This window comes from Capricornis sumatraensis, chromosome 21 (assembly GCF_032405125.1).
Source record: "Capricornis sumatraensis isolate serow.1 chromosome 21, serow.2, whole genome shotgun sequence".
Taxonomy (NCBI): Eukaryota; Metazoa; Chordata; class Mammalia; order Artiodactyla; family Bovidae; genus Capricornis; species Capricornis sumatraensis.
In genome coordinates this window covers 44,328,090-44,350,885 of record NC_091089.1, presented here as the reverse complement: position 1 = coordinate 44,350,885, position 22,796 = coordinate 44,328,090, and the positions used below count along the sequence as shown (strand labels likewise).

The 22,796-nt window shown below is 41.2% G+C and overlaps 1 protein-coding gene across 1 annotated transcript; it reads right to left on the bottom strand.

The window, feature by feature from the left end:
- Positions 1-2,023: 2,023 nt before the first annotated feature.
- TWSG1 (twisted gastrulation BMP signaling modulator 1) lies at positions 2,024-21,567 on the bottom strand. The gene is made up of 5 exons (XM_068993761.1): positions 21,479-21,567; positions 19,863-20,019; positions 9,772-9,871; positions 6,382-6,648; positions 2,024-4,908 (listed from the first exon to the last, which is right to left on the bottom strand). The coding sequence occupies exons 2-5, from the start codon at positions 19,983-19,985 to the stop codon at positions 4,727-4,729; spliced, it is 672 nt and encodes a 223-aa protein (XP_068849862.1). The 5' UTR covers positions 19,986-20,019; positions 21,479-21,567; the 3' UTR covers positions 2,024-4,726.
- Positions 21,568-22,796: the final 1,229 nt, after the last annotated feature.

Sequence of the window (22,796 nt, the reverse complement as noted above, 5' to 3'; positions counted from 1 at the left end):
GAAAAATAAGGCCCCTTCTTCATGGGCTCTGAATGCTGGATGAGAAGAGATGAGTAACAAGAGGCTGACTGGTAGATACTTTTGGGGGTGCTGTCACTGCCTATTAAAACAATGGAACTGGAGGGGGGTCATGGGGAGGGGTTGCTGCTTTAGAAACAGAGGTAGAGGCCTTAGCTGAGGTCTGAGTCAGAACAAGGAACCAAAATCTGCACAAACAGCAGAAGTGGCTGAGGAAACAACTGCAAAACCCAAGGGTAGAGTGAAGCTGCTGTGCTGGGGGCAGAGCCAGCAGGGGTGGACAGAGGAGAGAGGTGATTTGAGTGACGAGGTTGCTGAGGCCACAGGCTGGGGAGCTAGGGAGTTATGGCCATAGACCCGGGGCGCCTAGTGTCTCCTTTCCTTACTTCTTTAAATCAAGTCTGACCCTGAGTTCCGTGGCAACCAACGTCAGCCCGAGGCTGTCACCTGCCCTGTGTCTCACAGAGCCCTGGGGCCAGTGTGGGGCCCCTGAACAATGAGAGCTGAAACCTCCAGAAAGAGGCATCTGCAGGCTCAGGAGCCTGCCCCTCTGCGTGAGCTGCCAGCCCTCTCAGAGCTCCAGCCTCGTCCAGGGCCTGCAAAGGCCCCAAGGTTGGCGAGGCCCAGACCCCTCTGCAGCCTGCTCTGCGCTCTCTCCCCTCCCCACAGCAGCATCCCCAGGGGCAGGTGAGGCTTCTGGGAAACAAAAGCAGGAAGTCTGCCTGCCTGATTCCTCCTGGGCACCTCAACCCTCTGGGACACAGGAACACTGAGGCCTGGCTCTCCGCCTGGAACTGGAGCTAGGATTAGGTGCTGATGACCACAGTCTCAGAGGCTTGCCGTGGCTTCAGTGTGAAGCACTGAGCTTCAGGGGCAGGAACCATCAAGACACTGCAGGGGTGACCATGTCTGAATGAGGGGTGGGGTGGGGGAGGGAGACTACTTTCAGGCAGAGGGGCATCTCTGCACTCTCCAGCTTCCTCCATCAGTCCCAACAGCACCAGGAGGACTGGAGACCCTTCTTTCCTCATCTCTGCTCTTCAAGCTCTCATTTCAGAAGCCAGATGGCAGGGTTGTAGCTGCCTCTATCCTGCCAGCACAACTTCAAAATAAAAAGATGTGAATTTGTTTTTTGGAGGTTAGGAAAAACCTCTAAGAACTCAACAGCCACAACTCCTAACCAGCAGCTGCAGGCTTGTCTGTGGGCACTGTGGCCTGGAGCTGATGGGTCTTCAATAGCAGCCTGCTGCCTGGGGTCCGCCCCACCAAATTCTCAAATTCAGAGGTTCCCCCTCCTGACTCCAACCCTCCCTACGTCAGCTCCTCACAACCGCCGGCCCTGGACACCATCAGCAAAAGAACAGCTTTCTGGATCAAATGAATAACCTTTCCTGAAATTGATTCTACCCCTCAGGTCCATCACCCCTGATGTCAAGCAGGCGGGCAAGGACAGCCTGTCCCCTGGGCCTTTCCTCTCCACTAGGCTGTCACAACGCAGAGTCTGGGAACAGCCCTGACCTCACTGCACGAGAAGCCTAGGGCACTCAGCGCCAGCAGCCCTGCCTGTTGAGTCAGGGTGGGGCCGATAGGTAGGCCTCTTACCCACGGCATTCTCAGTGCTCCTGCTGACCAACCGACCAACCCTTGGAAGTTCACATGAGGTTGTGTGGCTTCACAAGGCCCGAAGGGCAAGGAGAATGTATGTATCTCATTCCAAGTTTTCCCCATGTTGGAGTAAAGCCCATGAAAAAGCAGAGAGCAAACTTCTGAAAGAGCCTTTGTTTCAACAGATCTGTAGGGATGTCCAGAGAGAGGGTGACATGTCTCAGCTGACCCCTTAAACAATAACTGCACCAGACAGAAATGGCAAACTTATTCTGGTTTGCCACGTCGACATTAACAAAGAACACTGCACACTCATTTCAATTTTTTATTAAAATACTTTTTTGTTCATAGGGACAACCAAAGGAAAAAATACATAATTTTATATGTCAGAGATCATGTAAAATACAATAAACATAAACTCTTGGGAAAGAATAGATTTTAAAAATCTTCAATGAAGATTTCATTAAAAACAAACTTTAAATATGTGGCTTTTTACATTTACCTCATTTTCCAGAAGTCTTGGTTTCTTTTCTCTATTGTGATGCTATTCTATTAGTAAAGTTATTCAAATATCCAAACATTTTATCAATTTTGCTTTCTAAAACATTAGAAATCATATTTCTAAACAAATGACTCTCTTTTATAGCATCTATGTATCTTACTGCACTTGGATTATCATTTGATTTGGTACTACTGTTGTGAGCACAGTCTTAGTAATAATTAGATGTTATTGGGGGGCTCAGAAAAGCACAGACATGTCTTACTAAAGGACTGAAACTTTTATATATGACTTTTAGAACACCTACTGGTTCAAGATTTAATTTTTTTGGATCTAGTTATAAAAAAGGTAACAAAATGACTTTTGATTTTTTTTTAAACCAGAGCTTCAATATAGAAGTGAATTGTGCTTAGAATGATAATAGATGGTATAAATCATAGAAGAGCTATCAGTTTCCCAAATGCTATACTTTTAATTTGGAAAACTATTGTTCAAAACCTGAAATACATTACAGAATTGGAAACGGAATTGTTTAGGTGAATCCTTTCTTTTCACTCCTTCGTAAGTCTAAAGGTTAAGTAAATTTGAATGTAAAACTTACCATTATATTTAGGGATAATTTCTATTGGGAGAAATAGTGATAAGAAAAATCAGTTAAAACACAACATAGTTCAAGAAATTATTCTTCCAATAAGTGATATTATATTTTAGAGTTTAATAATGAACACCAAAAAAGGAAGATAAATGCAATTAAAAGAAAAGCTTGCTGACATATTTATGGAAAATTAAGCATGTTGTCAATAAACACAAAAGCATTCCTCTATTCCTAAGTATAAATGACTCTGAAAAACAGTAAAGTGGAAATGAAGCAGCTGGCTGCAGATTTCTTTAAAATTTTCTCTCAAGTTCAATAAAACCTTTGGTTTTATAGTTATTAGTGAAGAAAGGGAGCTAATGTTTGTTTTCAAGGCACTTGTAAACAGAGGCATTCTAGGTAAAAGTAAGAAGACATCCCAATGTTTTCTCATCTGAAAAATACATCCATGAGCTAAATTTCAACTTTTTAAAAGGCTAAAGTACCTTGAGTGTTCATCAGAGTTATGAAAGAGAGAAAAGGTATCAAGTCTTTATATTTTATGAAAGTTAATCATAATATCACATATGATCTTATAACTACTGTTCAGATAATGAATACGAAAACCATTATCTATTTTTATATACTAAAATATTTAGATATACAAAGAGGTATTCCTAGAAAGTTATTTATAATTCAAATATATACTATTTGAGAAATTAATAATTTTGTAAAGCTAAGAGTCTCTGAACATAAACATGTACGTTTCAGTTTCACCCTTGAAGATCAAGATTTTATTACCAAGAAGGTCACATACTATTTAAGCTTATCTTCACTGACACAATGTTCTGTAGTGTATTTAGAGTTAATGTCGTCTTGAACAGAATTATCTGGGGGTTGGGGTGGGGGCAGGCAGCAGTTCATAATCTTAACCTCCTAGTGTGTGATTACCTATGTTTAAGGAGAACACTTGATTCAGATACAAACCTAAAGGACAGGTTACAAAATAACAAAATAATGAATGTAAATAGTTTTGTTTCTATTAGAATCCAGGCATTTTCAACCCTCCTCGTTCACACCTGGATTCTCTGCTCTGTCCCCTCCGACCACCCGTCCACTGGAGGACGCGGCACTAAGCCTGAGCGGGCTCATTTCCCCATCCAGCAAGCACAGGGCTGCCATCTCCATACAAGGGGCGCTGTGTCCCTGGAGTCCAGGTGGCAGTGGTTTCCCATTCCTGGAGCTCTTTACACTGGTACCTTAAGTCAGAGAAAGCTCTCCCTTCTTGCTTACCAAGCCGTCCTCTTCACAAAGCCTCAGGAGTGCCAGGCAATTCTTGTAAAGATGCTCCTTATGACCTACACCAGCACTCTGGGCCTGGGTTAGAGGAGGAGAGACTCTCCCTACAGCTTTGTCATATGTGGAGTGCAGAACTGAGTCAGAACCAGAGAGTTCTACATTGTAAAATACAGTAAGCGTTTACCTTCAAAAACCAACGTAAAGGGGTTTCAAATTAAACTTTTACGGTGATCTTTCGGTGAGATCTCAGAATGATCTATATGACTATCTACCCTACGCACAGAATGGGTAAATAATACCAGGCACAGTGGAAAATGGCAAACAACTCTAAAAACTCAGCGTCCTAGGAGTAGTACAATGAAGAAATCATAACTCATTAACATGCTCTAAACCTTTGACACAAGAGGCTTCTGGAATGTGGCAGAAAACGACAAGAGGCTTTGTGTTAGAAGCCTCTCCTTTCGGCAGGCATTCTCTGTGCACTTGCTCCTCAGATGACCAAGGCTGTAGGTGTTTCGAAGAAAGGGCTCCTGCAAGCAGCAGGCAGGAAGAGCAGTTAGAATTGGAAGCCAGAACAACCCTCGATTTGTCAGACTTTAAATGTAACTCGGTCCAAACTCTTTACATTTTCTCAATCTGCTGCATTTGGATGCAACCAGGAGACATCACTGAATAGCTTTCCATATCACACCTCTGACGAAACTGCTTCTGTCTGTACATCTTCTCCTTCCTTAAAACATGCAGTTCATACATTTGACAGTTTTGCTACCATAGTCGATGCACTCTGGGCCGATGCACTCGCAGCAGGCATTGTGGAACCAGCGATACTTGGAAGCACCCATGGACTCACAGGATATTTTACACTGATGTATGGACATGCAGTCATCAAAGTAAACCACGGTACACATGTGTTCTGAAAAACCAAAGATTAAGTAAGGTTTCAGAGCAATGCATAGGAAAAGGAGGAAATGCTCTAATACCTAGCCGAACACTGCTAACAAGTTATTTATCTAAGCTCTCTTGCTGTGAGCCTGCCCAGGATGGTGGGTGAGGTGCAGGGAAAAGAACACATCTGTAATCACACTGAGGAGGGAGTCTCCTGCTCCAGCTCAGACACACAGGGCTTCCCTCACCGCTGCCTCAAATTTCACTTTGACCTGGAAGGAGACCATTGGGCACCTCTGATAAGGAGAGGATCCTCCAGCTAAAACAAGTTTGGGAAATACTGTTCCAAATTTATACTGAGAATTTACAATAAAATAAACTTAAGAAATTCAAAGGATGCACTGTGGTTAGCAATGTGGCACAACTCAGCACTGGTTATTAGAAATTACCCTGGTTGGTGTCTCTAGTAATTAGCTTCGTGCTTATTATTAGTTCATGAATTTGAATAATCTTTGAGAAAAACTTATGAATTATTTAACATCTAGCATGTTGATTATCTGTATTTCAATAATGGGAAAGTGGTAGTAAGACATATTTGTACATTTCTGATGTTCCCCAGACCCAGAATTTGTCTTATAAAGCACTTTAAACTGAGGGGAATTACGGATTCTTACTCTTTATTATCAAAAACTGATCTGCTTTTACTGTTGAGGGCTGAAGCTTACACTACTTCAGATAGGTAGGCTTGTAATGGAGGGCACAAGAAAGGGAAACAAAAAAGCACAAACTATACTGCTTGTGCATAACGCATCTCAGATTATAAGAAATAACTGTAATACTCAAACCTGTCTTATTCTTCCACAGTGGACCTGTGTGGAGAGTTGTATTTGGAAACATCACAGATTTTATGAAAGTTACATCCCTCTTACATTCCAAAGTTCAGGTGTGACTGCTCACTAAGACATGTTCCTAAACACGCTTCTCCAAGTCTTACATGCCACTCTTTCATTCAGTTTCCGGGCTGACCAACAACACTCACTTGCAGACCACTGGCTGGGCCCAGGCTACACCTGGAAATCAGGTGCCTGTAATACCAGCTGGCTCATTACAAAACTGAGCTGATGGCCTGGCATCATTCATGACATCAATGCTATTACAGAAACCTGGGCTCCTAGGACGCTCCAGATGTTACCTGACGATGAACAGCTCTGCATAAGGTAAGCAACTGTTGCTGTCTCATGAAAATAACAACGAAAACCTAATGCAAATAAAATTAGAACCAGGTTATCTATTTTTCAGTGTAGGCTTTATCATCGAGAGTCTGAAAGAGTTGTGAGAACAACTCCTTGTTTACTCAGGGATGGGTTATTAAAGTCCAGAACTTACTTAAGACTGTACACACTCAAAACCAAAAGCTGCTCTAAAAGATGTTAAAACAGGCTTCACAGACCACACAGAAAGCAAGGGGGGCAAGAGAGAAAAAGTCGACTTTGGCAGTTACCTTTGTCACTAGAATATGGAGCGTGAACGTTGTTACTGGGAACAGACACATTTTGGTGGTGGGGTTGGTTCACGGTTTCTAAAAATGAAACCAGGTTCTCGTGATGTGAGAGCTCTTCTGCAACAGGGAAGGAGACGATGTTCCAGTTCAGCTGGGTGTCTCCTTCTGTGAGCGCTCGGAAGAGGGAAGGGATGGGCTCGTGAAGCTCCTCCACTGTGCTCTTCGAAGTTGGTGGCGTGTCGCTATAGTTTCGAGGGTTACACATACCTGGCGGAGGGGGTGGGGGTGGGGGGTTGTGTGTGTGGGGAGATGGGAAGGAAGGCAAAGGGAATAAAATTTCTTTTTTTCACTGATTGAAATGTCATGAGATATTATTAGGTAGTGCCTTGAAACCCAAGCTGCAAAATAGTAAGGTCAGGTGCCTTCTAATATTGTACACAGACACTTTCCTAGCTTTTTGGCTAAGAGGGCCTAGAGGCAATGACACCCTAGTAATTGAGTACACCAAGGGCCCAGATCTTGTTTTCTAAATACCTATACTTGGCTAAGAGGAACAAAGCTCCTTGGGGAAAAGAGTGACTCCAGAGGTGGGTTAGGGAATGTCCAAAATGACCCTGGGACACCTTTCTGTGCCAGAAAGTAAGGAAGTGATTAATGAATGATGGGACATGCCAAAAGACATGGGAGGCAACCTGAAAAGGCTCCCATTGGCCAAACTGACAATTTTAACATTAAAATAAATACTGACAATAATGGATTACCACTCTATGCCAAATTGACAATTTTAACATTAATGGATTACCACTCTATGAATAAAATAGCGATTTATGAGTCCTTATATTATAAATAAATGAATTTAAAAATGGAGGAGAAGGGAAGGTTCTTTTAGTCTTCTAGTCTATAGGAAACATAGAGGACAGAGCAACAAGTTAAATAACCACAAGAAGCTCTCAGTCAGATCCAGAAGGTGGCATATTTTCCACCACAACTCTCTAGTGCCTTCATCAAGTCAATGGAATTTTAAAAGGTGATGAGGGGAGGTGGAACTTTTTTAGAATAAAAGAAACTAAAGAAACCTAACAATCAAATATACTAAGTGGACTCTGATAGATCTTGCTTTGACTAAAACAGCAATAAACAACCCTTAGGCAACTAGGGCAATCTGAACAGGACTGGGTGTTAGACATGAAGAAGTACTGTTAAACATGTTAGCTGCGGCACTGATATTATGTTATGTAAGGAAACTCACTCTTTCTTCAGATGAATAACTAAAGCAGTTTGGAGGTACAGTAAAACTATGTATTTACTTTCTAACAGCCCAAACAAACAAGGCGGGGACAGACACACAGACAGATGATGGGCGGAGCAGGCATGGCTGATGGCACTGGGGACCATTAAACAGCAGTTCACTGTGCTCTCTATTTCTGTGTATATTTGGAAAAGCAAAAACAAAACAAACACACACATACCCAAAACAAAGCCTGTGGGTAGAGATCCAGGATCTAAACACCACAGCATCTGAGGAGTATGTTGAACAGCAAAGATGAAATAAGCTATGGCAGTTCCTCTTAAGAGAAAATCAGAAAAAAGGAACAGATGCTCTTACACAAGGGTGCTGGAGGAGAAAGCTTGCCGGACAAAGTGCGTGGTTCAAGTCCACAGTAGGAGAAGGGACCCCTCTAATCTGGGTCCCCTCAGAAGTCTGGGCCCCACCCACAGAAAGTATGGGACGTGTTTCCACTTAGAAGGGAGGTGCAGCCATAGGTCTGCAAAGAACACCAAGGGAGCCCAACTTGGAGGAGAGCTGCCTACAAGGAGGAGAGCACTGCTGCACAGAAAGATCTGGAATATCTAAACTCTATGCTAGAAACAGCAGCTGAAGTTAAAATGAGAGATGAAGGTATGTAATGAATTAACTCAAAGTTGAAAACCGGTCATTAAATCCTTAAAGGTAAATAATATTTTGGAGGGGGAAACTAGCTAAGAAGCTCACCAGTTAATTCTAAAATTGTAGAGATATGAACATGTATAATTAATCTTTCTCAGTGGAAGAACTCTTCCTAGAAAAAGCCAAATGGCACTATTGTGTGATGGTTAAAAGACACACACACACTCTCTCAAACACACATATACTCTTTCTCTCTCTCTCTCTCTTAACACACACACACACACACACACACACACACACAACCTCTTTCTCTCACACACACACTCTCTCACATACACACATTCTTTCACTCAAACAGTATTTTAGTTAATGATACAAGTACATTCGTGTATTTGGCCTCCATGTTTATGATAAATGCTTTTACGTGTTTATCAGGGGTTAATACCACTGTCTCTTTTTTGCTTTCATTATACATACTAAATTAACTTATATTTAATGCTCTAAAGCAATTCAAACTTCTTTTATTTCAGTTAACATCACACACACACACACAACTACACCCATCAAGGGCAGAGAATAAACTGTCCATTTTGGGAGGACAATGCAGTAAGAATTCATTTATTTGACAGTCACAAAACATTGGCATGCGTTCTGTGTGCCAGACACTGTTCCAGGTACTATCTTAGATTCCGAGATATAGGGGCAGGAAAAGGCAAATTGGCTGTGGCTGTCTCAGAACTCAGTACAGCGTAAAAGAGAAGAAGACACTGAAACATTAACTCCTCTTTGGGAGAGTGCAAGAGCTGAATGTCACCGCAACAGTCTCCCTCAGGCCCATGTCACTGTGGAACTCCGGGAAGATTCAGGAGCAGAAGACCTATTCTATCTATAAAACAAGAGCATGCCCCCTTACAAGGACAATCAGAAGAGGGCTCTTGGAAATTAAAATGAAAGCTAATGGAATTCCCTGACAGTTCAGTGGTTAGGACTCTCCACTTCCACTGTGGGGGCCACAGGTTTGATCCCTGATCGGGGAAGTAAGATCCTGCGTGCCGCACAGTGCAGCCAAAAGAAAAACCAACAAACAACTCTGCTCTCTGCCAAGACTGACCCACCCCAACCCCTGGCCCCCAGGCACCTATTCCTGACCTCTCTCATTTAAAATAATAAATAAAATTTAAAAGTAAAATAAAATTTGCATGACTTAAAAAAATATGTACAAACAGTACAAAAATTAAAAATAAAGGGTAAAAAAAAAATCTTCCGCTTGTTCCTCCACTCTTATTTCACAAGAATTTCTTCCCACACCTTTTCTATAAAAATACAAACACATATATATGTAAATACTATTCGAAACAAGCAAATGCAATGATGTTCTATATACCTACAATATCTTATACATACCCTAGTCTATGTACACAAAATACATTTATACTATTTAAGGTCTCTTAAAGTCAAGGATTCTGTGATAGGAAATATTAACAAACTTAACATCAACTTACCAACACAGTCACAGCACTCATCCCAGAGGGTCCCAAGACACAGCATGCACTCCTTACAGCAGGAGCAGTTTCCTTCTCCAGGGCGGCACTGGCAGAGCTCCTAGAAATGAAGCAGACGTTCAGACTTAAAATTCCAAATAACTACGTTTAAAACCGCTACTTTTTTGCAGCAAAAAAGCACTCCATAATAACTGCATTTATAGTAATTTACTCTTGGCACATTATTTTTTAAATTTAACATAATTCACTATTTGTAGGAACATAAATATCTACAAAGTAGATATTTAGACTTGGAATTAGATTCAAGTACTACTTAGATCTCAGGAGATCCAGATTTTCTTTTGGACACATTCAATGAATGCATTTTGGATCCTTTTATTTTATTTTGAAACAAAATAAAGAGATTTTACTTCATAACCTATAACTTCATCTCCCGTATTAACGCAACACACTCAGTACAAGAACAGAATTCACTTTCCAGCTATTAGATTCACTGTCAAATGCATGGCCAGTTGACTTGTAGTGGGAGCTGTGGCTCCTCAATATGTAAAGTGTAAATAACAGCATCTTTTAACAGCTATTTTCATTAATCTAAATGTGCCTGGCATGGCTGACTGTTTACAAAATGGGCAACAATCCTTCCCCTCCCCATGTCACCCTCTTTGCAGCTCTTCTGATCAAGAGACAAGGGTCTATTTCCAGACCTCTTGAATGGAAGTCATCTTGAAATTTGCTCTGATCAACAGAATTTGGTGGAAGTGATTTAGTGTCAGTTCTGAGTGTGGGCCTGAAGAGACCTGGGGTGTTTCCACTCCTCTTAGAATTTTGCCCAGCTGCCATGTGAAGTCCCAGAGAGAGCCACATGGACAAATCAATCCCTCTGAAGCCACCCCGGCTCAGCCATCCTCCAATCAACCAGCAGCTGACAAGAGCCACAAGAATAAGCCCAGAAAACCCACTCGGCTGATAAAGGCCCAAGCTGCTGATCCACAGAAAGAAAAGCAAAATAAATGGTTATTGTTTCAAGTCACAAAGCTTTGGGATGGTTTGTTACTGCATGAAACTAATTAATGCGGCTTGCTTTGTACATGAAGCTTCAAGGTAATTCCTTTAGCCTCTCCTCTATCCCTCCTCTGGCCACCAGAGCCACTGCTAACAAACCCAACCTAAAGGAAACTCTATGGAAACACATGGCTTACTTGGCTTTCTCCAGTTGGTGACATTATATATATATATATATAAACATAGCACAATATTCATCCCAATTAATCTTACTATGTTTCTAGACCATTAGAGTCAATCCATCATTCTTATATGACATAATTTTTTGCAAAATGATATCTCCAGTTTTAGTGAGAGGTAACTGACATACATCACTCACTGTAATTAACACTGACATACATTAAACTTTCACATTTAAGGTGTACAGCATGATGGTTTGATTTACATTGTGAAATGATCCCTGCAGTAGGTTTAGCTAACATCCATCATCTCATATAGATAAAATGAAAAAAAAAAAAGATTTCTCCTTATGATGAAAACTCTCAGGATCTACTCTCTTAACAGCTTTCCTATATGTCACATAGCAGCAGTAACTACAGTCACCATGTGGGACATCACAGCCCTAAGACTTACTTATAACTGCAAGCTGGTACCTTTTGATCTTCCTCCAATTTCCCCTCCCAGTGATCCCACTTCTGGCAACCACAAATATGACCTCCTTTTCTATGAGTTTGTTGGGGATTTTTGCACTTATTTCACTTAGTACAATGCCTTTAAGGTCAATCCATGTTGTTGCAAATGGTAGGATTTCCTCATTTTTTATGGCCGAATAATATTCCACATCCCTGTGTGTGTGTGTGTGTGTGTGTGCATATATATGTATACAAATATATGCAAATACACACACACACCATAACTTCTTTATCCATTTATTCATCAGTGGAAACTGAGGTTGTTTCCCTATCTTGGCAGTTGTATGTAATGCTGCTATGAACATGGGGGTGCAGATACCTCTCAGAGTTGGGTTTTTGCTTCCTTCAAATATATCCCCAGATGTGGAATTGCTAGATTATGTGATGTGTGATGGTTCTATTTTTAATTTTTTGAGGAACCTTCAAAATGTTCTTAACAGTGGCTGTATCAATTAATATTCCCATCAACAGTGCACAAAGTTCCCTTTTCTTCTGAAATTCTTCACCCCTTTCACAGCCTGTCCATGTTCCAGTACCAGCTTCAGAAAGATTACCTTCTATATCACATTCACTTCAAAGCCGCCATCTTAACTAGAGAGCTGGTTGTGCTGAGATGTGGGATTTCTGTGTGGACTGGCTATTTACTAGTTCACTAAATGCCCCGTGACCAACCCTGAGCACCACTCTGTAGGCTGAATGTAGGATCCCAACCAAACTGGATGCCCATAGAGCTGGAAAGAAAGCCTGACCTATTGCCTCCACTTTTGTCCTGCCACTGCCTCCCCCAGAATTCCTAAGTGGGTTTTATGTAACATTAACAGGCACTGTGCTAAGAGTTTTATAAACATTATGTTAAAGCTCATAAAGCCCTTACCAAGTTATTATTTATCTCTATTTTTTATATGTTATGAATTTGTACATCATTCAATTAGTAAGTGTCTGAGATCTGACCCCGGTTCTGGATCGCTATTCCTGCTTTTAAAACATAAAGCTTATTAATATAAATAACAACATAAAGCTTCTCATTAATTTAGCATTTCAATAATTATAGTTATTACTTTCTTAGAACAAGCCCATAATTAAACTCAGCTAACCCTTCAGGTTGCTTAATCAAAGGCACTATTATATCTTTCACTCTCAGTACTCGAATACAATGACAAGTGCTACTGCCCAAGTTTAATCATTGTTTGTAAAGGTAAAATAAGTATCATTGGCATGAGCTGCAAAACCAGTGAGTTGGGATTTAATACCTAATTCTGTTTTTGCTTCATCCAGTTAATGATCACATCACTGCCTCCCTGGTCTGCAAGTCTCAGGGAAAGTGTGGGTGCTGCTCCTGGTCCAGATGAAAGGCTGGAGGGGGCGGGTCAGCAACCCAACTCAACTGGGCTCCAGTGTCCTTCTTCTGCCTCAGGGCTGCTCCAGCCCCAAGGCCTCCGCGAGCCAGAGCCAGGGGGCCATTCATCTCCACCTCTGCAAAGTACCATGCTAGGTGTTCTTAAAGCATGGTGGTCACACCGTTCAACACATTTACAGTGGAAAAAACTGAAACCTTATACTAAATAGAAAACATAAATTTATATGTTTGAGCTAGCCTACATTGACCAGCACGAGTATTTAGAGATAATTTGGTAATCTGCTTCAAAAGCCTCTATGAAATGAAAACATGGCAGGATGAAAAGTTGTGGGAAGAGTCTAATCATTTAAAATGTATTTTTACTATGTTAGTATCAGTGAAAATCTTGAATATTAAAAAGAATTTCAATTTTTTCATGCCAAAAGACAGATTTCATATGACTATTCAATCTTTAGTGGAAAATCTTATTCTCTGTATGACTAAGGTGCTGGCGAGATCTTAATCCTCTATGCAAAATAAACTGGGGGGCATTATTCATCTAAGACTAAGCCAAGACTTACAGTTTCATTTTACAAACTATTTATGAAAGAGTTTTATTTTATAAACTCTTTATGAAAGAGTTCATTTTATAAACTTCCATACTTCCAGGTCAGAGATAGAAACTGGTCACTTGAGGGAAATTTGTATTTATATTCTGATGTAAATTCGCTGGTAGATATCTCCACTCTTTAACTGTTGCCAAAATCTGAGAGATTTGTTAGCACCATTGTTAAAACAGGGAAATATCATCACTGGAAACAGCATTAGAGTCTAGTGGACAGCAAACGACTTGGGCCCTGTAGGGTCTGGATTCAAGTCCTGGCCCGCAAATGGCAGCATGTCACACTAAGTCTCAGTTTCTCAGATGCTTTGTGATCCGGCAGTCCCACTCCTAAGTATTTACACAAGAGAAATGAAAACATACATCCACACAAAGACCTATACATGAAAGTAAATAACTTCATTCATCATCACCCCAAACTAGAAACAATCCATGTCCATCAGCGAGTGAACAGATGAAGAAATTCACACAACAGAACATCACTCAGCAAGACCAAGAAAGGACTCCCTGACACACACAGCGGCACGGTCAATCTCAGAAGCACTCTACTAACTGAAAGAAGCCAGTGGCTACAAAAGGGAACACACTGTGCGATCCTGTTAGCAGACATTCTGGGAAAGGTGAAATTACAGGAACAAAAATCAACCAGTGGTGGGAAGGTACTGAGGATGGGGAGGAGGTTAGTCTTGACTCCCTGGGCACGAAGGGACTTTTAAGGGTGATGAAAATCCTCCCTACCTCAACTGCTGTAGTGGTTACATGAGCAGATGAGACCAATCTTACCCCCAAAAAGCTTTGGGAGACTAAGGAATACCTCATCTCATTTTTGAAGGACCAGTATAGTACACTGAGGCCCATAAATTTATTATTTTAACAAATCTGACCTGAAAAGTATAAAGCATTATATAAACATAAACTGGTATTAAAAAAAGTAACACAAAAGATAGTTCTGAAAATACATTTCTCTCTATTTTAATTTCAAACTAAATTTTGCTAACATGTATTTTTTAAAAAACAAAGAAACATAAAGCAATGCTGGTGAAAAATGCAGACTATGAAAGTTGTATTAATATACAATAACCTTTATTCTATATTTAAGGGTTAAAAATCACCTAAACATAGAATAAAAAGGACTGTATCAAACATTAAGAGTAGTCAGTATTTAGATTCTAAACAGGACTATAAATTGCTTCCTTTCCTTTTTCTTCTTCTATGTGTTTTTTGGCGTCCCTTTGAGAACACAATATTTTCATCAAGGCAAATTTAAATTTAGGTAGTAGGTCTTCTTAAGATACAGTTTAATTGTGTACAGTACAAAAAAAAAAGACACTCAAAAACATAAGCTGAGGTCCTTAAATATTAAACTAAACAAACCGTAACTATTTATAATATCATGACCTAAAACCCCCAGGAATGTCAGAACAAAGGTAATTACGAAAATGAACACTGTGGGAACATCAGTAACCAACAAGGAATCAAACTGTACCTGTGATGACACAATTTTCACAACCCTTACTTAGGTCAAATGAGTGTTTAAAAACCAAATATAAACAACACATCTTCAAATAATGAACCTTTATTTGAAAGAATAAACATAATTATAATTATGTTAGTTACAACAAATCTGTTTTGACATATGAATACTCTTTAAGGAGGACATCAGACAGACTTTCAAACTTGGGACAGAAATATCTAACCCAAATCTTATCAACATGTCTAAATTCTAATTGGCAAACTTTTGTCTTGAAAATAATATAAACTTAAGTGAAATACTACTAACATTACAAAAACAGAATTTATCCTTTTGGTTAAATAGATCAACATACAAGTTCACGTATATACATGAACTACCAAAATATATTAAATTACACCCATTTTTTATATAACCTCATAACAAAACTTTAATTCTACTTCAAAAGTACCCCAAAGCATTTCTTTAAAATCATCCAGATGAGGTGAAGTGGGAGGAGGTAGAGAAGAGACCGGACTGGCCATATGCTGACCACTGCTGGAGCTGAGTGATGGGTGAATGGGGAGTTATTTTACTATTCTCCCTATGAACATTACATTCAAAAACTTCCAAGTGTCCCGATAAAATCCTCATCTTTGGGGTGTTTTTTTTTTTTGGCCCCACCATGCAGCATATAGGAAAGCACGAAGTCTTAACCACTGGACTGCCAGGGAAGTCCCCTGCATCTTTGCTTTGAAGGGAAACAATGACTTATTCTTCCCTTAAATTACATTAGGTATGACTTATTACTTCTGGATATTAATTTCAAAGATTTTCAGGAGGCGTTCCCTGAAGCAAAACAGGACAAAAATAAGTCAGAGTCACAACCTTTAAAGAGAGGGAAGTAGGAAAAAAAGGGAAAACATAGTAATGTTCATAAAAGGAAAGAAGAAACACTGCATACTTTACACCAAATATTACTAGTGTAGTAACCAAGCCAAATAACTGTAGCAAAAAACTAACATGGAATTTAATTAGCACTGATTAAGGCACAAGGGAGAGGAAGTTAATTTTTTAGTTTACTGTGATTAAAGAAAACCCTGAAGTTACCTGAACTATTGACAATTTTAACTTGAAATACATTTTAAAAAGCTAGAATTATTAGTGAGAAACTACTTTGAAATTTCAACTTGTTTCAGATAATCTAAGATTTATTGAGTAGTTAAATAACTTTTTAGAATAAAAAAAACCAGACTGTTGATTTAGTTCATAAAAGTGCAAAATAAATATTCAGACAACAGGCAAAGTGCTAAAAGAATGCATCAGTGATCTCTGAACCCAAGTTTGAATAGCTTCATGAAATATAATGTTTATATCATCCTAAATATGACCATAAATATTAGCTAAAAATATAAGTCAATAAGGGGTTTTTCAGTTCTTAATACAAAAAGGGTCTGGAGATTTCAGCAGCAGAAGTATAATATTGATCCAAATTTTAAGTATTCTTTTCAAAAAGGCAGAAGAAAAAAACAGGAAAGATTTTGTTAAAAGCAAAATCTTATATTACCATTTTTCCCCTAAAAGAGGACAGCTCAACCACTCGTTATATGAGCAAAGGAATATACCAAGATGACAATATTGCTTTCCTGATGTTAAAATTAGCTTTCTTTCCTGTCAGCACAAGATAAATACTTACACAGGGACCACCCTTCTACACAGCAACTTGTAGGAGGGGTAGGAATGACTGTGTTGGTGAAACACATTTACACAACTCTGAGCTTCCAGAAAATGTTTTATATTTAGTTGTTTCATGAGTTGCCGAGGGCTCAAACATAAACAAATGTTCTAACTTATCCTCACAGTACATCATTTCAACACGACAGATGTTGTTCAAACCAAACCAAAAGAACAAAAAGCAAAGCTAAATGCCCTCTTAGGAGGGAAGTTTCTTCTACAGCATGGCCTTCCTTAAAGTTCTTATCTCCCATCTCTGTTTCTGTGCATGTTTTTCTGCAAGTTTAAGGAGAAAAGCTATCATTGCCATCTAACATGTCAACGTGCCTTGATCTATGTTGAGTGGAAACGTGGAATTTTAATAACTCAGTATGTGTGATGGCAAACAAAGCCCCAGCAATTCCTCACCTTCTCAGGGCCGTCAACCACTCTAAGAACCTCCTGAACACTAGGGACTCTTTTCTTAGAAAACTGTACATATGCAAATTTGAATATAATTCTGGGGATCCCTTATAAGAGAAGCATTTACGAGGCCCAAAGATCCCAGCTGATAATTCTTAACACGTGAAAGGTCAATAACAATCTATTCCTCAAGTGAAGAGAACAGGACTAGAAGAGGGCATAAAGTTCAAGTTTCTACCTGACCAGTCAGACTATCCTCCACACAAGGGCAAAAATGACAAGAACCAGGTATCTACCAATCAACTACCACCCCAAACAGCACAAACATCAACCATTCAAAACAAACAAACCAAAAACTTCACTTCAGGAAAATGATCAGCCTCAGAGCAGATCCAGCATCGAGGACTTCTCTGACCCTCAAGTGATACCCTCCAGTCTATGTATGCCAGCCCTGCCACAAACAGTCTGGCCAATCAGACTTTTACGCTTCATTCTTAACTATAAAAGACATCAAAGGAATATTGTACATTTGAGGAAAGCCTCATGCATGAAATAAATATACATTGAAAGAAAAAAATTATCTTGGAAGAAAAAGAAACCTAGGTAACAGAATGGGGTCGAGGGGGAGGGGAGAGACATATCTCCATCTCCATCAATAAAAATTCTAGTAATTCTCAGAGATATCTGAGAAAATGGCATATTCGATACAAGTAAAAGTGTTAATATGAAAAATTACCAAGCAGAAAATAAGTTATTGCTAAAATTTTAAAATTCAATAGAAAAGGTTTTAAGAAAATCCTCAATAAAAAGACTCTCATTTTAACCTTACACACTCTGCCACTATACACTACCAAGGGCTATCTCCACTATTCCAGAAAAGGAGTAGATGATTCCTGGCTCTGAAGGAGCAGGAATCAGAAATGCTCACATGTGTGAAACCGTGGTGTGTGTTTTTTATTTTTTAAAGAGTCCTATGTTCTTCCAATGAGTTTACCAGAATCATCATTTAATAGGAGAAGCTGCACCTGATTTTCCAGTTTTTACACATTTTTTTTAACCTACTTTTGGAAGCATTTTGTATTACAGATTTTTTAAATTAAATAGCAAAACAAAAACTTTAAGAGTATTTATCGACAGTAACCAAAAGCTTTCTTCTTTAAATACTGCCTTACCAAACAAGGTCTTTAAATAAAATCCAATTTTTAATTAGCTGAATAATGGAAATCATAGTCTTGGAGAGTCAAAAATAATTTGAGATTTAAGTAGAGTTCCATCTAAGCATGAATATAGCAATTATTATGAGACTATTTCTAATAGTGAATAGTGAAGCTACACTGAAACAATGTGGGAAGTGGCACAGATTCCCCTATGACCACAGCATAAAGCTGGACTTCACGAGAAGACTACAAAATTTTCAGCCACCATTAAGCCAGTGTGTCAAATCAAAACTTCCAGGTATAAAGCTACATGATATTAAAGAATTATTTTTAATTTTTAAATTGCTGATAGCTATGTTCAAGAGTTCTTATCTTTCAGAGATAGACATTAGAATTTGATAAAATAATGTCAGGGGTCTGCTTGACACTAACAGAGATGGGGACCCTAACAGTGCTAGGGAACAGAGATGAGGCAAGGGAAGCCCTGGGTTAATGACTGCTGCAACTGCTGATGGTTACTGTTGTTCATTATATTCTTCTCTCTTCTATTTAAAAACATCCAGAGTTTAAAAAAAAAATAATTAACAACCAACCAACCAGCCTCTCTAGTTAAAAGTTTTGGTTTAAAATGCAAAGGGAGGGTATGTGGAGTATGAGATGGTGGTAACCACACTTGCAGAAAGGCCAGGCTTCCCATAATGTTAACTATTAATGAGCACCAAAACGTCACAAATCAGCACAGAATACCTCTCATCTACAAAACTCATGATCACTTCTAGTACATATGCACAAGTGCTCTCATATCAGGAGTACAGGCAAGAGTTGGCTGAGTCATACTTCATACAGAATTCAAATATACGTAGTTTCAGCAGTGCACTGAATCTCTTAGCCAACAGCTAGAACAGAGGCTAATTAATACAGACACAAGACTGCCGATGGTCTAACAGGATGGGAAAAGGGAGAACAGCTATATAAGAGGTGAAGTTCACCACTAATTAACAAAACTTTATGGACAGTAATAATCAGTATGCATATGGAAAGGCCATAGCCTTCGTGTTCAGACACAGGCCACGTTCCACAGCCACTTATTAGCTCTGTGAACTAAACCAATCGCTCAACCCCACTTTTCTCTTCAGAAAGGCTTGCCTTGATGGCCGAGAGAGATCACTGTCAAGTATCTTGAAAGCAGATTCTCCCAACACTTGCGACCTTGAGAAACCCTGGCCCCAAACCACCCAGCTCAGCTGCTCCTAGGTTCCCAACCCTTAGGAACTGTGTAAATAATAAATGTTTACTGCATTAAGCTACTCTGTTTGGGGTAACTTGTTACACAGAACAGACAATTAGTACATTATATTTAGAGAACAGTCTGTCTATGATTTGACTAGCTAAATTTTTTTTTTCTAAATATAGTAAGTGAGCCTCTTTGCTATGTAAACTCGATTGTACAACAGAACCCTTTAATTCACCTGAATAGATAGCTCATCACCTTGTAACGGCCTGTTTACAAAGCTGGATATTATTTCCTGTACTGAACTCCTTGAGTCTGAGTTTGTTTGTGAAGTATGGGGGCAAAACCCCAGACTAGTGTTACGGTTCTTACACTGTATTACATAGACACTCTCTGTGTATTTGCATTCTGTATTTGCTATATAATAAATTTTAATATTAGTAAAAAGAGTATTCTTAGTCCTACCTGAATGAGGCATTTGCTCACATCACTGGCACAGAGTGCTTTGTTACAACTCAGTGACATAGGGACCCATGTCAGGAACACCAGAATGGGGAGAGTAAGCATAACAACAGAGAGTGACTTCATGATTCTTCAAAGACAATCAGTAACTCCCAGGAAGCTAAACAAACAAAAAAACAAAAAATTTTAATTCAAAGGCAAGTACTAAGGTAAAAGCAAATACAAAAATGAAAAACAAGTAAACTAAGACTCGTTGTTTGTGTTAGGACTTCTGAGTGATCATTTATAAAGATTATTCTCAACAAAAGATTACTTACACACTCAAAAAAAAGTTACAATTTTATATAGTAACATCTTGTTAGCCATCTTCAAATGTATAGAATTCTGAAATTCCTCAGACAATCCAGAAATGGTGACTGTGAAAGTTAAAGCAAATTAGTTTCAATATTACACCATTACTATTCAGCTTTAGTTTCAGGCCTACTATTCAACTTTAAGCCAGTCAAAAAACCCAAAAAACTATTAATATTGCATTATAAATTTTTAAAAACATTTAATGATATTTTAATTCCCACAATTAAAATGAAATTTAAAAATGCAAACTATTCTAGTGGTTACTTATTACTACCTCATTTTGTCTCTTAACATAATTAGCTAGAATGAAGCAGCTCAACGGAAGGAGTGGGCAGTTGCTCCTGACATACTTCAGCGATTAACAAAGGGAAGAGTAAATTATTGACTGCATTAAGAACTCCGATTTATCAAAATGTGACGATATTCTTCTACTTCTTTACCTTAACTACCACAGATTCTTCAAAATTACTGAAAAAGATGTTACAGTCCAAAACGAGAAAAAGACCAGCACAAATTCTGACGGTGGTAAAAACAACCAACACAGTCATTAAATTTTCAAAAAGGGGAAAATAAAACTTTCTCGGGTTTAAAACACACACTCAAAATGGAATCAATGAAATAAATAGGTGAGGTGAGACGGATAAAAGGTATATTTATGGGCCTTTCAGATCGCTGTAAACCTTTATCCTAAGTGTGAGGAAGAACAATAAAGCAAAGCCACAGAAGGTGGAGAGAGAACCGGGGCTCTGTACCCGGGCGGCTCGGTTTTGGACGAGAAAGCCCGGAGACGGAGCCAAAGCGGGGCCCCTCCAGGACCGTCGGACCCACCGCCCGCTGCACTGAACCCGGAGCGGCCGACCCGTACTCGTGGCGGCCCAAGAAGGCGTCGGAAAATGGAAGCTTCCTGAACTAGTTATCAGCCCCAACCACTGAACAGGGGGTATTTCCCCAGCTCACGGCTGTCCCCGCGCCCCTCCCCGAGCTGCCCCTAGCGGGCGCCCAGGTGAACGAGGCGCCGAGAGGCAGGTAGCCGGCTTCTCAGCTGGGAGCGGCTGCCTCCGGGGCCCCGGGAACAAAGCGCCGCGGCCCGGCTGGCGGCGCTGACAGCGGCCCCGGAGGCCCGCGAGGAGCGACGCCTCGCGCCTGGCCCGTCTTGTCCCCCGCAGGCCGCCCAGGCCGCGCGGGCCCCGTCTCCTCCCGCCGCGCCGGCCCAGCCGCGGCCTCCAGACCCCGAGCAGCGCCCCCGCCCGCCCCCCGCCGCTCACCGTGCGCAGCGAGCTCGCCGGGCCCCAAGTTCCCCACGGGTCGGCCGAGCGGGCGCGCTTTGGGATGTGGAGGGAGGCAGGCCGCGCCTCCACGCCGTCCTCCGCGCGGCGCCCGCAAACCTCCGCACCGAAAGAGGCAGACACCGGCCACTCTCCGCCTCACCCCCGCACCCCGCTTCCCTCCGGCCCCTCGGCTCCCGCCTGGGCAGCCGCCAGCTCCCGCCAGGAGGCGTCTCTCACTCCCCGCCGCGCTCCTGTCAGTGCGCGGCCCGGCTCCGCCCCCCGACTAGGCCCCGCCCCCGCCCGCGGGCCCCGCGGGCCTGGGGTCCCGCCCCGCTAGCGCTCCGCCCACCAGAGGCCACACCCCCGACCGGGTACACCCGCCGGGCCCACGCGCTCTGTCCTTTCTCCCTCTTCCCTGTCAGCATCTCCGGCCCCTGCTCGGCAGCTACTTGTTATCACGGACCCTGCTATCCGGCTCTTCTTGCTCCAGGCTCGACTTGCCCTGGTCCCGGAGCTGGGACGTGATGTCCACGAGCTCCTCGAGTCCTCACGGCCATCCTGGGAGGGAGCTGGTCTCCGCCTGGTTATGGGGATGCCCAACTGATCGAGGCAACTCGCCGGCACCCAGTGAGGCTGACACCTGAGCCCAAGGTTGACGTCAGAGGGAGGACTTATAAAAAAAAGCAGGTTTCTGGGGTCTGCCCTCACCTACTGAATAAGTGTCTCCAATAGTAGAGCCTTCAGTGCACTGGATGCTGCGCCCTTGGAGGGCCCCTGGCCCTGTGCTCAGCGCTGGAAGAGCGCAGGGGGCCCCGTGGTGCTGGTCCAGAGGGTGGTTGGCCAGGGAAGATTGAAACCGTTTGGTGTCGTTCCGGGGCTCCAAAGGGCTCCGGTACACAATCCTTTACCTCTCTTCACAGAAGACATTCAACAAAGAGGCAAAGTGATGAATAAGAAGTGTTTTATTAGACTAGGACGCTTGTAAGGCTTACAAAAGAGTGGGCAAAGGGGTGTCACATCCCTAGGCCATAGTTTTATAATCAAAGGAAAAATGGGGAGAGGGAGAACTTCTTCGTCTTTCTTGAGTAGACATCATGCTTCCATCATCAGTTCCTCCCTCAGGTTCGGCAGGGGAGTTTTGTCAAGCTAGGTCCACAAATTACTTTTTTATGTGTGCAGAGAGCATGTCCGAGGGGTCATTAACTTACTGAGCTCATTGGGCAGGATGTGGGGCTCATTCCACCAGTGTTTTATTGCTTGGGGGTCACATCCCATGCTTTTGTTGCATGGTTTTGTGTTTAAGCAAACCTGCTTT

Excerpts from the sequence above, each read along its gene's own strand:
- TWSG1 (XM_068993761.1), bottom strand. The coding sequence starts at position 19,985 with ATGAAGTCACTCTCTGTTGTTATGCTTACTCTCCCCATTCTGGTGTTC. Across the intron at positions 6,649-9,771 it reads TGAGTGCTGTGACTGTGTTG|GTATGTGTAACCCTCGAAAC; the intron begins GTAAGTTGATGT and ends CCCCTCCGCCAG. Across the intron at positions 4,909-6,381 it reads TCCATATTCTAGTGACAAAG|AACACATGTGTACCGTGGTT; the intron begins GTAACTGCCAAA and ends TTGGTTTTTCAG.